Source organism: Oncorhynchus mykiss, chromosome 16 (genome assembly GCF_013265735.2).
Source record: "Oncorhynchus mykiss isolate Arlee chromosome 16, USDA_OmykA_1.1, whole genome shotgun sequence".
In the NCBI taxonomy this organism is placed as follows: Eukaryota; Metazoa; Chordata; class Actinopteri; order Salmoniformes; family Salmonidae; genus Oncorhynchus; species Oncorhynchus mykiss.
In genome coordinates this window covers 4,929,271-4,945,385 of record NC_048580.1, presented here as the reverse complement: position 1 = coordinate 4,945,385, position 16,115 = coordinate 4,929,271, and the positions used below count along the sequence as shown (strand labels likewise).

Below are 16,115 nucleotides of genomic sequence, written 5' to 3'. Positions count from 1 at the left end.
TGATTGTTCTATTCAATATTTCACAGACCCTTTACCGGTCTACCAGGCTGACTCTCCACTCTACCACTCTACCAGGCTGACTCTCCACTCTACCGGTCTACCAGGCCGACTCTCCACTCTACCGGTCTACCAGGCTGACTCTCCACTCTACCACTCTACCAGGCTGACTCTCCACTCTACCGGTCTACCAGGCCGACTCTCCACTCTACCGGTCTACCAGGCTGACTCTCCACTCTACCACTCTACCAGGCTGACTCTCCACTCTACCGGTCTACCAGGCCGACTCTCCACTCTACCGGTCTACCAGGCCGACTCCCCACTCTACCTGTCTACCAGGCCGACTCCCCACTCTACCTGTCTACCAGGTTAACTCCACACACTCTACCGGTCTACCAGGCTGACTCCCCACTCTTCCTGTCTACCAGGCCGACTCCCCACTCTACCGGTCTACCAGGCCGACTCCCCACTCTACCTGTCTACCAGGTTAACTCTCCACACTCTACCTGTCTACCAGGCTGACTCTCCACTCTACCTGTCTACCAGGCCGACTCCCCACTCTACCTGTCTACCAGGCCGACTCCCCACTCTACCGGTCTACCAGGCCGACTCCCCACTCTACCTGTCTACCAGGTTAACTCTCCACACTCTACCTGTCTACCAGGCCGACTCTCCACTCTACCGGTCTACCAGGCTGACTCTCCACTCTACCTGTCTACCAGGCTGACTCTCTACTCTACCTGTCTACCAGGTTAACTCTCCACACTCTACCTGTCTACCAGGCTGACTCTCCACTCTACCTGTCTACCAGGCCGACTCCCCACTCTACCTGTCTACCAGGCCGACTCCCCATTCTACCGGTCTACCAGGCCGACTCCCCACTCTACCTGTCTACCAGGTTAACTCTCCACACTCTACCTGTCTACCAGGCCGACTCTCTACTCTACCTGTCTACTAGGCTGACTCTCCACTCTACCTGTCTACCAGGCTGACTCTCCACTCTACCTGTCTACCAGGCTGACTCTCTACTCTACCTGTCTACCAGGCTGACTCTCTACTCTACCTGTCTACCAGGCCGACTCTATATATAGAAAATGGTGCCATCTAGGACTCTACCATAAAGCCTCCCCACACTCACTTCCCCCCGAAGCCTCCTCCTCCCCCGCGGCCCACACTCACTTCCCCCCGAAACCTCCTCCTCCCCCGGGGTAGCCCTGGCGTCCGTACAGGTCCTGCTGCATGTAAGCCTGGTTCTGCTGGCCCTTGTTGGGGAACTGCTGCTGCTGGCCTGGGTACTGGGGTGAGTTCATCCCCTGGTTGTTCCCAGACATACCCCCCTGACCCATGGGGTTACCGCCAGGGTTCATGGGGTTACCACTGTTAGCCATGTGGTTTGCCAACACCTGGTGGGTAGACAGAAACAGATGTGCTTGGTTTAATTTCAGTCTGTCATGATGTCTATCAGGTAGTTACTGAGACCTGGGTGTCATGATGTCTGTCAGGGAGTGACTCAGACCTGGGTGTCATGATGTCTGTCAGGTAGTGACTCAGACCTGGGTGTCATGATGTCTGTCAGGGAGTGACTGAGACCTGGGTGTCATGATGTCTGTCAGGGAGTTACTGAGACCTGGGTGTCATGATGTCTGTCAGGGAGTGACTGAGACCTGGGATTCATGATGTCTGTCAGGGAGTGACTGTGACCTGGGTGTCATGATGTCTGTCAGGGAGTGACTCAGACCTGGGTGTCATGATGTCTGTCAGGTAGTTATTGAGACCTGGGTGTCATGATGTATGGCAGGGAGTGACTGAGACCTGGGTGTCATGATGTCTGTCAGGGAGTGACTGTGACCTGGGTGTCATGATGTCTGTCAGGGAGTGACTGAGACCTGGGTGTCATGATGTCTGTCAGGGGGTGACAGAGAACCTGGGTGTCATGATGTCTGTCAGGGAGTGACTGTGACCTGGGTGTCATGATGTCTGTCAGGGAGTGACAGAGAACCTGGGTGTCATGATGTCTGTCAGGGAATGACAGAGACCTGGGTGTCATGATGTCTTTCAGGGAGTGACTGAGACCTGGGTGTCATGATGTCTGTCAGGGAGTGACTGAGACCTGGGTGTCATGATGTCTGTCAGGGAGTGACTGAGACCTGGGTGTCATGATGTCTGTCAGGGAGTGACTGAGACCTGGGTGTCATGACGTCTGTCAGGGAGTGACTGAGACCTGGGATTCATGATGTCTGTCAGGGAGTGACAGAGACCTGGGTGTCATGATGTCTGTCAGGGAGTGACTCAGACCTGGGTGTCATGATGTCTGTCAGGGAGTGACTCAGACCTGGGTGTCATGATGTCTGTCAGGGAGTGACTGAGACCTGGGTGTCATGATGTCTGTCAGGGAGTGACTGAGACCTGGGTGTCATGATGTCTGTCAGGGAGTGACTGAGACCTGGGTGTCATGATATCTGTCAGGGAGTGACTGAGACCTGGGTGTCATGATGTCTGTCAGGGGGTGACTGAGACCTGGGTGTCATGATGTCTGTCAGGGAGTGACTGAGACCTGAAACGGGCCTGGGCTTGTCAAACACACTCGAGGCATCCATTATTAGTCAAATAAACAACCATTTACACAGGCCCACTGGGCCAAAGATGGACTAGCTCATCTGGCATTTGCCAAAACTGCCCTATAGCCAGTCTGTCTCTGCTCTGGCTGGAAGTAACATAGATGAAATATTTAAATAACCCAAATTGTAAGGGGAAAGTTAGGAGTTCCATTGTCATGTGACAACCTGGCAATAGGCAAAACCTTCTGTGCACCCTATAGGTATATATATATATATATATCCTACCCTATAGGTATATCCTACCATATATATATCCTACCCTATAGGTATATCCTACCATATATATATATATATATATCCTACCCTATAGGTATATCCTACCATAGGGTATATATATATATGGTAGGATATACCTATAGGGTAGGTCGTAGCTACTTATTAACTGTTATGTGTTAAGCAACCAGATATCCAGCAGATTTTTCCTTGCGTAACATAACTTCAAAATCAGTAGTTAAAGCATTAACTCAATTTATTTACAACATTTGGGATTCCAAAAATCATCCAGTCAGATCAGGGGTCTAACTTTACCTCCCATTTATTTGCTCAGGTTCTCAAACAGCTTAAAGTTAAACACAACAAGTCTACTGCGTTCCACGCCCAGAGCCAGGGAGCTTTGGAACGTTTTCATCAAACTTTAAAATCCTTGCTTCGTGCATACTGTACAGAACTGTCTGCAGATTGGGAGGAGGGGGTTACCTTGGCTGTTACTAGCTGCTCGTGAAGTAGTGCAGGAAAGCACAGGGTTTAGCCCAAATGACTTAGTGTTTGGTCATAAGGTGCGTGGGCCTTTAGCAGTGTTGCAGGATGGTTGTTTTTTTTTATTTATTTTACAAGGCAAGTCAGTTAAGAACAAATTCTTATTTTCAATGACGGCCTAGGAACAGTGGGTTAACTGCCTGTTCAGGGGCAGAACGACAGATTTGTACCGTGTCAGCTCGGGGATTCGAACTTACAACCTTTCGGTTACTAGTCCAACGCTCTAACCACTAGGCTATCTGCTGGTTACTAGTCCAATGCTCTAACCACTGGGCTACCCTGCTGGTTACTGGCCCAACACTCTAACCACTGGGCCACTAACCACTGCTGCGTTTGCCTGAGGAACCACCCCAGAACCTTATTGACGATGTAAATAGTTTTAGGTTGAAGTTGTATAGGGCTGGTGAACTGGCGAAAGAAAAACAACTATAATGTTCTCAACGGAAAATTAAAGTGAAATATGACGGCCAGGCTGAGCTGCGTGAGTTTAGTCCCGGTGTTCGTGTACTTGCTCTTCTGCCACTCGTCAGTTCACCTTTTCAGGCAAAATACTGTGGTCCTTTCACTGTGTTGCGTAAAGTGTCCGATTTGAACTCTCTCATTGAAACCTCTAGTCATAGGAAGTCCTCTAAATTATGCCATGTGAACCCGTTAAAATGTTATCACTCCCGCGATCTAAGCAAAGTTGAAGGCACTCCAGTGGTGATGTCATCGTTGACTGCTGCTCCAGTCACTGCATCTTGTGGCTTTCATTTGGTGGAGGGGATGAGAAGAGGAGGACATTAGGGTTACGGATGAGGTCTTACAGAGTCGGTTGAAAAACTCCCAGACTTTGCAAAACCTTGGGGTTTTGGTAGATCATTTAGACTCTGAGAAACATGATGAATTGATAGCTCTTATTAGAAACTACCCTGTTTTGTTTACTGACACTCCATCGCAAAAAAACACTTAATTGAGGATGATATAGACATCGGAGATGCTAAGCCTATCAAACAGAGATTTTATCAGTGGAGAAGAGATTGAACCTGGAAACAGAGGTGCAGTATATGTTGGACAATGGAGCCATGTTGTTCAAAATGGGTCTGATTCAAAAAGTCTGATTCCACTTTCAGACCTTCCACTGATAATAGAAAAGTTAACAATGTTACTAAAGCAGACCTTTACCCTCTTCCTAGGATGGAGGACTGTATTGATCAAGTTGGGTCAGCAAAGTATGTTAGCAAATTTGATCTTTTTAAAAGGGACATTGGTAAGTACCCCTTACCAAAAGAGCTTGTGAGATTGCTGCCTTTATAACTCTGTCTGGTTTGTTCTCTTATACAGTGATGCCTTTCGGCTTGAGGAATGCTCCAGCCACCTTTCAGAGGCTAATGAATCGGGTGGTCTCAGGTCTGGAAGGGTGTGTCGTGTATTTGGACGACGTGGTCATCGGGAGGAGCATGTTTGGAGAGTGCAAGCCCTGTTCGAAAGACTGGTGTGGGCCAGGTTGACTATTCATTTGGCAAAATGTGAGTTTGCCAAAGCTACAGTCACATACCTAGGCAAGGTTGTTGGTCAGGGTTTTAGTCTGTCCCGTGGTCAAGGTCCAGGCTGTGAAGCAGTTCCCACAGCCGTCCACAAAGAAAGAACTCATTCTCCAGGAGAATGATAACAATGTTGAGTGTCCAGTCAGTTTCATCTCCCGGAAATGTAATAAGTATCAGATTAAACTATTCTGTAATTGAAAAGGAGGCTTTAGGTCTCATTTTGGGCTTTACAGCACTTCGAGGGCTATGTTGGTTCTGGTTTGACCCCTTTAACTGTGTTCACTGACCACTTATTTTTCTGCTCTGTCCCGTGCTCCTTTAACCTCGTTTATCTTCTCGCTGCTGACCCCTACGGGCTGTCTGCGCCTCTTTCCTCTTCTTAAATTGCTCCCCAGGTACCAGGGCTGCCGAGTTTGAGGGGCGGACAGTCAGTTGGGGGACACGGGGGCCACTACTAGGAGACGGGACTGGTATTATTATTATTTATTGGGGTGGGGGGGGGGCAATTTAACCTGCTACACAGGAACAGCAACCAAACTACTGTAGTCACTACTACTACTACTGTAGTCACTTCTACTACTAATGTAGTCACTACTACTACTAATACTACTGTAGTCACTACTACTACTATTACTACTGTAGTCACTACTACTACTATTACTACTGTAGTCACTACTACTACTATTACTACTGTAATCACTACTACTACTACTACTAATGTCACTACTAATATTACTACTGTAGTCACTACTACTACTATTACTACTACTACTACTAATACTAGCATAGTCACTACTACTACTACTGTAGTCACTACTACTACTACTACTGAAGTCACTACTACTAATACTACTGTAGTCACTACTACAACTAATGTAGTCACTACTACTACTACTACTACTACTACTACTGAAGTCACTACTACTAATACTACTGTAGTCACTACTACAACTAATGTAGTCACTACTACTACTACTACTACTACTACTACTACTACTGTAGTCACTACTACTACTACTACTGTAGTCACTACTACTACTACTACTACTGTAGTCACTACTACTACTACTACTGTAGTCACTACTACTACTAATACTACTACTGTAGTCACTACTACTACTAATATTACTGTAGTCACTACTACTACTACTACTACTGTAGTCACTACTACTACTAATACTACTGTAGTCACTACTACTACTACTACTGTAGTCACTACTACTACTACTACTACTACTGTAGTCACTACTACTACTAATATTACTGTAGTCACTACTACTACTAATATTACTGTAGTCACTACTACTACTACTACTGTAGTCACTACTACTACTAATACTACTGTAGTCACTACTACGAATACTAATGCTACTGTAGTCACTATTACTACTACAGTAGTCACTACTACTACTACTACTACAGTAGTCAGTACTACTACTACTACTACTGCTACTGTAGTCACTACTACTACTACTACTGAAGTCACTACTACTAATACTACTGTAGTCACTACTACAACTAATGTAGTCACTACTACTACTACTACTACTACTGTAGTCACTACTACTACTACTACTACTACTACTGTAGTCACTACTACTACTACTACTGTAGTCACTACTACTACTAATATTACTGTAGTCACTACTACTACTACTACTGTAGTCACTACTACTACTAATACTACTGTAGTCACTACTACGAATACTAATGCTACTGTAGTCACTATTACTACTACAGTAGTCACTACTACTACTACTACTACAGTAGTCAGTACTACTACTACTCCTACTACTACTACTACTACTACTGTAGTCACTACTACTACTACTACTACTACTACTACTGCTACTACTGCTACTGTAGTCACTACTACTACTACTACTACTACTACTACTGTAGTCACTACTACGAATACTAATACTACTGTAGTCACTATAACTCCTACAGTAGTCACTACCACTACTACTACTACTAATACTACTGTAGTCACTACTACTACTACTACTGTAGTCACTACTACTACTACTACTACTACTGTAGTCACTACTACTACTACTACTACTACTACTACTGTAGTTACTACTACTACTACTACTGTAGTCACTACTACGAATACTAATACTACTGTAGTCACTATAACTCCTACAGTAGTCACTACTACTACTACTACTACTAATACTACTGTAGTCACTACTACTACTACTGTAGTCACTACTACTACTACTACTACTACTGTAGTCACTACTACTACTACTACTACTACTACTACTACTACTACTACTACTGTAGTCACTACTACTACTACTACTACGACTGTAGTCACTACTACTACTACTACTACTACTACTACTATTACTACTGTAGTCACCACTACTACTACTACTACTACTACTACTACTGTAGTCACTACTATTACTACTACTACTACTGTAGTCACTACTACTACTACTACTACTACTACTACTACTACTACTACTACTACTACTACTGTAGTCACTACTACTACTACTAATCTAGATTTAGATAGGGATCAACACTGGTTAAAATAACGTAGAGGTACTCCTCTATTGGAGATGTTCCAGAGCATGCTGGGTAATCTCACCTGTCACTGCAAGGTTTTGGTGACACCCCAGAGCATGCTGGGTAATCTCACCTGACTCTACAAGGTGTTGGTGACACCCCAGAGCATGCTGGGTAATCTCACCTGACTATGCAAGCTTTTGGCGACACCCCAGAGCATGCTGGGTAATCTCACCTGACTCTGCGAGGTGTTGGCCACACCCCAGACGGTCGTTACCACGGAGAGAGAACCCGGCGGCTGGTTGGTGTTCTGTTGCCATGGTACTGAGTCGTAGGGAAAAGACCCATCACTGCAGACACACACACACACACACACACACACACACAGAGAGGTAAAACAGATTTGTATTTATATATTAAAACATTTTTTGTACCAATAGCTACAGTGCCTTGCGAAAGTATTCGGCCCCCTTGAACTTTGCGAACTTTTGCCACATTTCAGGCTTCAAACATAAAGATATAAAACTGTATTTTTTTTGTGAAGAATCAACAACAAGTGGGACACAATCATGAAGTGGAACGACATTTATTGGATATTTCAAACTTTTTTAACAAACCAAAAACTGAAAAATTGGGCGTGCAAAATTATTCAGCCCCCTTAAGTTAATACTTTGTAGCGCCACCTTTTGCTGCGATTACAGCTGTAAGTCGCTTGGGGTATGTCTCTATCAGTTTTGCACATCGAGAGACTGACATTTTTTCCCATTCCTCCTTGCAAAATAGCTCGAGCTCAGTGAGGTTGGATGGATTTTCAGTTCTTTCCACAGATTCTCGTTTGGATTCAGGTCTGGACTTGGACTTGGCCATTCTAACACCTGGATATGTGTATTTTTGAACCATTCCATTGTAGATTTTGCTTTATGTTTTGGATCATTGTCTTGTTGGAAGACACATCTCCGTCCCAGTCTCAGGTCTTTTGCAGACTCCGTCAGGTTTTCTTCCAGAATGGTCCTGTATTTGGCTCCATCCATCTTCCCATCAATTTTAACCATCTTCCCTGTCCCTGCTGAAGACAAGCAGGCCCAAACCATGATGCTGCCACCACCATGTTTGACAGTGGGGATAGTGTGTTCAGCTGTGTTGCTTTTACGCCAAACATAACGTTTTGCATTGTTGCCAAAAAGTTCAATTTTGGTTTCATCTGACCAGAGCACCTTCTTCCACGTTTGGTGTGTCTCCCAGGTGGCTTGTGGCAAACTTTAAACGACACTTTTATGGATATCTTTAAGAAATGGCTTTATTCTTGCCACTCTTCCATAAAGGCCAGATTTGTGCAATATACGACTGATTGTTGTCCTATGGACAGAGTCTCCCACCTCAGCTGTAGATCTCTGCAGTTCATCCAGAGTGATCATGGGCCTCTTGGCTGCATGTCTGATCAGTCTTCTCCTTGTATAAGCTGAAAGTTTAGAGGGACGGCCAGGTCTTGGTAGATTTGCAGTGGTCTGATACTCCTTCCATTTCAATATTATCGCTTGCACAGTGCTCCTTGGGATGTTTAAAGCTTGGGAAATCTTTTTGTATCCAAATCCGGCTTTAAACTTCTTCACAACAGTATCTCGGACCTGCCTGGTGTGTTCCTTGTTCTTCATCATGCTCTCTGCGCTTTTAACGGACCTCTGAGACTATCACAGTGCAGGTGCATTTATACGGAGACTTGATTACACACAGGTGGATTGTATTTATCATCATTAGTCATTTAGGTCAACATTGGATTTTGAGAGATCCTCACTGAACTTCTGGAGAGAGTTTGCTGCACTGAAAGTAAAGGGGCTGAATAATTTTGCACGCCCAATTTTTCAGTTTTTGATTTGTTAAAAAAGTTTGAAATATCCAATAAATGTCGTTCCACTTCATGATTGTGTTGTTGTTGATTGTTGTTGTTGATTCTTCACAAAAAAATACAGTTTTATATCTTTATGTTTGAAGCCTGAAATGTGGCAAAAGGTCGCAAAGTTCAGGGGGGCCGAATACTTTTGCAAGGCACTGTACATCATTAAAAGCACAAACTTTAGTTAGACACAAGCAAGCCCCGATCCTCATCCACTGTACATAGAACCCCCTGCAAAATCCTCCAGAGAGACACAGAACAAGATACAGATACAGAGACAAAGAGGGGGCGAGAGAGAGAGACAGAGAGAGACAGAGAGACAGAGAGAGACAGAGAGGGAGAGAGAGAGAGACAGAGAGAGAGAGACAGAGAGAAAAAGAGGGAGAGAAAAAGAGGGAGAGAGAGAGAGAGAGACAGAGAGAGAGAGAGACAGAGAGAGAGAGAGACAGAGAGAGAGAGAAGAGAGGGAGAAAGAAAGAGAGAGAGAGAAGAGAGGGAGAAAGAGGGAGAGAGATGGAAAGAAAGAGGGAGAGAGAAAGAGAGATAGATAAGAGAGAGAGAAAGAGGGAGATAGAAAGAGAGAGAGAAAGAGGGAGAGAGAGGGAGAGAAAGAGGGAGAGAGAGAGAGAGAGAAGAGAGAGAGAGAGAGGGAAAGAAAGAGGGATAGAGAAAGAGAGAGAGAGAGGGAGAGAGAGAGGGAAGGAAATAGGGAGAGAGAGAGAGGGAGAGAGAGAGAGAGAAGAGAGAGAGAGAGACAGAGAGAGAGAAAGAGAAAGAAAAAGAGGGAGAGGGAAAGAGAGATGGAGAAATAGAGAGAGATAAAGAGAAAGAGAGAGAGATAAAGAGAGAGAGATAAAGAGAAAGAGAGAGCGATAAAGAGAGAGAGAGAGAGGGAAGGAAATAGGGAGAGAGAGAGAGGGAGAGAGAGAGAGAGAGAAGAGAGAGAGAGAGACAGAGAGAGAGAGAAAGAGATAAAGAAAAAGAGGGAGAGGGAAAGAGAGATGGAGAAATAGAGAGAGATAAAGAGAAAGAGAGAGAGATAAAGAGAGAGAGAGATAAAGAGAAAGAGAAGAGAGAGAGATAAAGAGAGAGAGAGAGAGGGAGAGCGAAAGAAAGAGAGGGAAAGAAAGAGGGAGAGAGAAAGAGAGAGAAAGAAAGAGCTGGTCCTGGTCCTGAGTTCACTAACCTGTTCTACTAACACACTGAAGCCTCAGGACCAGAACATCCAATCAATCAGAATAAACCAAATTACAACACAGTCTAAACAAAACTACATTGCTTATTGGGAAACACAAGCACAAGCACAAATCAAAATGCAGTGCTATCTGGCCCTAAATCAACATTACACTGGATAACTATTTGACCACGGTTACTGATCAAAACCTTGACAGGGTACAGGCTCAGTGAGCATAGCCTTGCCATAGAGAAGGATAGACACAGGAAAACCTGGCTCCCTGTAGAGGAAAGGCTGTGAAACCACTGCACCACAGCAGAACCTGGCACCCTGTAGAGGAAAGGCTGTGCAACCACTGCACCACAGCAGAACCTGGCTCCCTGTAGAGGAAAGGCTGTGCAACCACTGCACAACAGCAGAACCTGGCTCCCTGTAGAGGAAAGGCTGTGCAACCACTGCACAACAGCAGAACCTGGCTCCCTGTAGAGGAAAGGCTGTGCAACCACTGCACCACAGCAGAACCTGGCACCCTGTAGAGGAAAGGCTGTGCAACCACTGCACCACAGCAGAACCTGGTTCCCTGTAGAGGAAAGGCTGTGCAACCACTGCACAACAGCAGAACCTGGCTCCCTGTAGAGGAAAGGCTGTGCAACCACTGCACCACAGCAGAACCTGGCTCCCTGTAGAGGAAAGGCTGTGCAACCACTGCACAACAGCAGAACCTGGCTCCCTGTAGAGGAAAGGCTGTGCAACCACTGCACAACAGCAGAACCTGGCTCCCTGTAGAGGAAAGGCTGTGCAACCACTGCACCACAGCAGAACCTGGCACCCTGTAGAGGAAAGGCTGTGCAACCACTGCACCACAGCAGAACCTGGTTCCCTGTAGAGGAAAGGCTGTGCAACCACTGCACAACAGCAGAACCTGGCTCCCTGTAGAGGAAAGGCTGTGCAACCACTGCACCACAGCAGAACCTGGCTCCCTGTAGAGGAAAGGCTGTGCAACCACTGCACCACAGCAGAACCTGGCTCCCTGTAGAGGAAAGGCTGTGCAACCACAGCAGAACCTGGCTCCCTGTAGAGGAAAGGCTGTGCAACCACTGCACCACAGCAGAACCTGAGACGGAGCTACATTTCCTGGCAAATGTTTAAAGAAATGAGACCCAATTCAGGAAATTAGGCATATGTCTCAAGTCACTACTTCACAGGAACGTAAACATTTTTTTAAAATTAAAAAGTGTGTTTTTTTGACAGAAATACTTCTGCAACACGTGAACTTTCATGTGCCTTAATAACAAACTTGTACGCCCTCTTTAAATACGAATAAAATTATTAAATTACGAGCCTAGTTGGTTAAGCCACAGAAGAAGTGAGCAACCTTCCCACTAGCCATGATTGGCTGCGATAATGAGTGGGCTGGACATGCCGAGAGAGGGGTTCGGATTGGTCTGCCTTATAGAAAGGCTTCTGTCTATTTGAGCGGGTCAGTCTGTGTTGGTAATCCTGTCTACATGTGTGTGTGTGTGTGTGTGTCCACGTGTGCGTGTGTGTTTGTCTACATGTGTGTGTCTACATGTGTGTGTCTACGTGTGTGTGTGTTTCAACGTGTGTGTGTGTCTACATGTGTGTGTTACCTGTGTGTGCGTGTCTACCTGTGTGTGTGTGTCTCCCTTTATGTGTGTCTACCTGTGTGTGTGTGTGTGTCTACGTGTGTGACAGGGTGGGCTTCATGGAGTGCATGGTGAGCTGGATAGGAACCTTCCCCTGGTGTTTCTACGTGTGTGTGTGTCTACGTGTGTGTGTCTACGTGTGTGTGTGTGTGTGTGTGTCTACGTGTGTGTGTGTGTGAGTGTCTGAGAGTGTGTGTGTGTGTACTGACCTGTGTGACAGGGTGGGCTTCATGGAGTGCATGGTGAGCTGCATAGGAACCTTCCCCTGGGGTGGTTCGTTCTGTCTGTTCTTCTGATGACGGAGGAGGAGGAGACGACCCAGCTCCTCACACCAAGACGACAACAAGGCTGGAAGGAGGAGAGAGGAGAGGATAGAAGGATGAGGGGGAGGAGAGGAGGAGAGAGGAGAGGAGAGAGAGGAGGAGAGGAGAGGAGATGAAATGGGATGAAGCGCAGAGAGGGATGAGAGGAGAGGAGAGGAGAGAGGGGTGAGAGGACAGGAGAGATGAGAGGAGAGGAGAAGAGAGGAGAGAGGGATGAGAGTTGAGGAGAGAGGGATGAGAGTTGAGAGGGATGAGAGGGATGAGAGAAGGAGAGAGGAGAGGATAGAAGGATGAGGGGGAGGAGAGGAGGAGAGAGGGATACGAGGAGAGGAGAGAGGGATAAGAGGAGAGAGGGATGAGAGGAGGAGAGGGATGAGAGAGAGGGATGAGAGTAGAGAGGGATGAGAGGAGGAGAGGAGAGGGATGAGAGGACAGAGGGATGAGTACACATTAGTCCTGACTGTTTAAAATCCACTTCTGTGAGGAGTGATATTAGCACAGATAGGATGCATCCCCAATGGCACGGTATTCCCGTCTCCTCTCCTCTCCTCTCCTCTGATCCCTCTCTCCTCTCCTCTCCTCTCCTCTCCTCTCCTCTCCTCTCCTCTCCTCTGATCCCTCTCTCCTCTCCTCTCCTCTCCTCTCCTCTCCTCTCCTCTCCTCTCTCTGATCCCTCTCTCCTCTCCTCTCTCTGATCCCTCTCTCCTCCCTCATCACTCTCCTTTCCCGATCTCATCCCTCTCCTCTCATCCTTCTCCTCCGCAGCACATAGGGAATAGGGTGTGATTTGGGCAGTAAAACAGCCCTCCACAGCTAGACCTCCCACAGAGGTGTGAGAGAGAAAGGACAGATGGAAGAAAATCAACAATAAACACATTGAAATGTAATGGACCACCAGCTGACCAGTGCAGAACGTCCCACAAACTGCATTAGTACAGGTGGGATCTCAAACCTCTCCTCTGAGACCTCCAGTTGATCCAGGAATGTGATCTATTCCAGAACCAGCACCTGATTCCACCTGTCAACTAATCATCAAGCCATTTACTAGGTGAATCGGGTGAGCCAGTTCAGGACTACAACAACATTGTGAAACATCTAGGGGGGGGGGGGGGGGGGGGGGTGGGGGGGGGGTCCACCAGGAATCTTTTGAAAACTACTGCTCCAGTACCAAACCAGCCAAATCAGTGTCACTTCTGTCCTTGTCCACTAGGGTTCAGTCTGGCCCTACAGATCCCTCAGATGAACTTAATCCCTTCCTCCCGCTACCTACCTCCCTCCCTCCTTCCCCCTACCTCCCTACCTCTCTATTTACCTCACTGATTCCCTCCTTCCCTCTACCTCCCTCCCTACCTCCCTCCTACCTCCCTCCCTCCTTCCCCCTACCTCCCTACCTCTCTATCTACCTCACTGATTCCCTCCTTCCCTCTACCTCCCTACCTCCCTCCCTCCTTCCCCCTCCCTCCCTATTTACCTCACTGATTCCCTCCTTCCCTCTACCTCCCTACCTCCCTCCCTTGTTCCCTCTACCTACCCCCTCCCTCCTTTCCCCTACCTCCCTCCCTCCTTCCCCCTACCTCCCCATCTACCTCACTGATTCCCTCCTTCCCTCTACCTCCCTCCCTACCTCCCTCCTTCCCCCTACCTCCCTCCTTATCCCTCCCTCCCTACCTCCCTCCCTCCTTCCCCCTACCTCCCTATCTACCTCACTGATTCCCTGCTTCCCTCCCTCCCTACAAACTTCCCCACCTCCCTCCCTACCTCCTTCCCTCCCTCCCTGCTTCCCTAGGCCGTCATTTTAAATAAGAATTTGTTCTTAACTGACTTGCCAGGTTAAATAAAGGATATTTAAAATAAACATCAGTGTGAGACTCAGTGACCGTAAACAGAGGTCAGGGGTCAGTAACATCAGTGTGAGACTCAGTGACAGTAAACAGGGGTCAGGGGTCAGTAACATCAGTGTGAGACTCAGTGACACAGTAAACAGGGGTCAGGGGTCAGTAACATCAGTGTGAGGCTCAGTGACAGTAAACAGGGGTCAGGGGTCAGTAACATCAGTGTGAGGCTCAGTGACAGTAAACAGGGGTCAGGGGTCAGTAACATCAGTGTGAGGCTCAGTGACAGTAAACAGGGGTCAGGGGTCAGTTGTATCAGTGTGAGGCTCAGTGACAGTAAACAGGGGTCAGGGGTCAGTAACATCAGTGTGAAGCTCAGTGACAGTAAACAGGGGTCAGGGGTCAGTAACATCAGTGTGAGGCTCAGTGACAGTAAACAGAGGTCAGGGGTCAGTTGTATCAGTGTGAGGCTCAGTGGCAGTAAACAGGGGTCAGGGGTCAGTTGTATCAGTGTGAGGCTCAGTGACAGTAAACAGGGGTCAGGGGTCAGTAACATCAGTGTGAGGCTCAGTGACAGTAAACAGGGGTCAGGGGTCAGTAACATCAGTGTGAGGCTCAGTGACAGTAAACAGACGTCAGGGGTCAGTAACATCAGTGTGAGGCTCAGTGACAGTAAACAGAGGTCAGGGGTCAGTAACATCAGTGTGAGGCTCAGTGACAGTAAACAGAGGTCAGGGGTCAGTAACATCAGTGTGAGGCTCAGTGACAGTAAACAGAGGTCAGGGGTCAGTAACATCAGTGTGAGGCTCAGTGACAGTAAACAGAGGTCAGGGGTCAGTAACATCAGTGTGAGGCTCAGTGACAGTAAACAGAGGTCAGGGGTCAGTAACATCAGTGTGAGGCTCAGTGACAGTAAACAGGGGTCAGGGGTCAGTAACATCAGTGTGAAGTTCAGTGACAGTAAACAGAGGTCAGGGGTCAGTTGTATCAGTGTGAGGCTCAGTGACAGTAAACAGGGGTCAGGGGTCAGTAACATCAGTGTGAAGCTCAGTGACAGTAAACAGAGGTCAGGGGTCAGTTACATCAGTGTGAGGCTCAGTGACAGTAAACAGAGGTCAGGGGTCAGTAACATCAGTGTGAGGCTCAGTGACAGTAAACAGACGTCAGGGGTCAGTAACATCAGTGTGAGGCTCAGTGACAGTAAACAGAGGTCAGGGGTCAGTAACATCAGTGTGAGGCTCAGTGACAGTAAACAGAGGTCAGGGGTCAGTAACATCAGTGTGAGGCTCAGTGACAGTAAACAGAGGTCAGGGGTCAGTAACATCAGTGTGAGGCTCAGTGACAGTAAACAGAGGTCAGGGGTCAGTAACATCAGTGTGAGGCTCAGTGACAGTAAACAGAGGTCAGGGGTCAGTAACATCAGTGTGAGGCTCAGTGACAGTAAACAGGGGTCAGGGGTCAGTAACATCAGTGTGAAGTTCAGTGACAGTAAACAGAGGTCAGGGGTCAGTTGTATCAGTGTGAGGCTCAGTGACAGTAAACAGGGGTCAGGGGTCAGTAACATCAGTGTGAAGCTCAGTGACAGTAAACAGGGTTCAGGGGTCAATCACATCAGTATAATATAACAAGCACACAGGGACTGACTGACTATTGTGCCATGTCTGTGTGAGAGATAAGGGCTAGAGATGGAAAGACAAGAGGGAGAAGAGAAAGAGAGAGAGAGAGAGAGAGAGAGAGAGAGAGAGAGAATTCTGAGAGCTTCTAACCCCAAAAGTCAGCTCTCCTTTCATTTGAACACTGAGCAAACC

At 47.1% G+C, this 16,115-nt stretch overlaps 1 protein-coding gene across 2 annotated transcripts in view; it reads right to left on the bottom strand.

Moving 5' to 3' along the window:
• The window catches only part of LOC110491218 (zinc finger MIZ domain-containing protein 1), a 333,151-nt gene that overhangs the window by 27,963 nt on the left and 289,073 nt on the right, over positions 1–16,115 (bottom strand). For both annotated transcript variants that reach the window (XM_036945991.1, XM_036945992.1), the window contains 3 exons: positions 12,362–12,500; positions 7,656–7,770; positions 1,177–1,400 (listed from right to left, as the gene is read on the bottom strand). In XM_036945991.1, the coding sequence (XP_036801886.1) occupies positions 1,177–1,400; positions 7,656–7,770; positions 12,362–12,500 (478 nt within the window). The remainder of the gene's footprint in view (positions 1–1,176; positions 1,401–7,655; positions 7,771–12,361; positions 12,501–16,115) is intronic.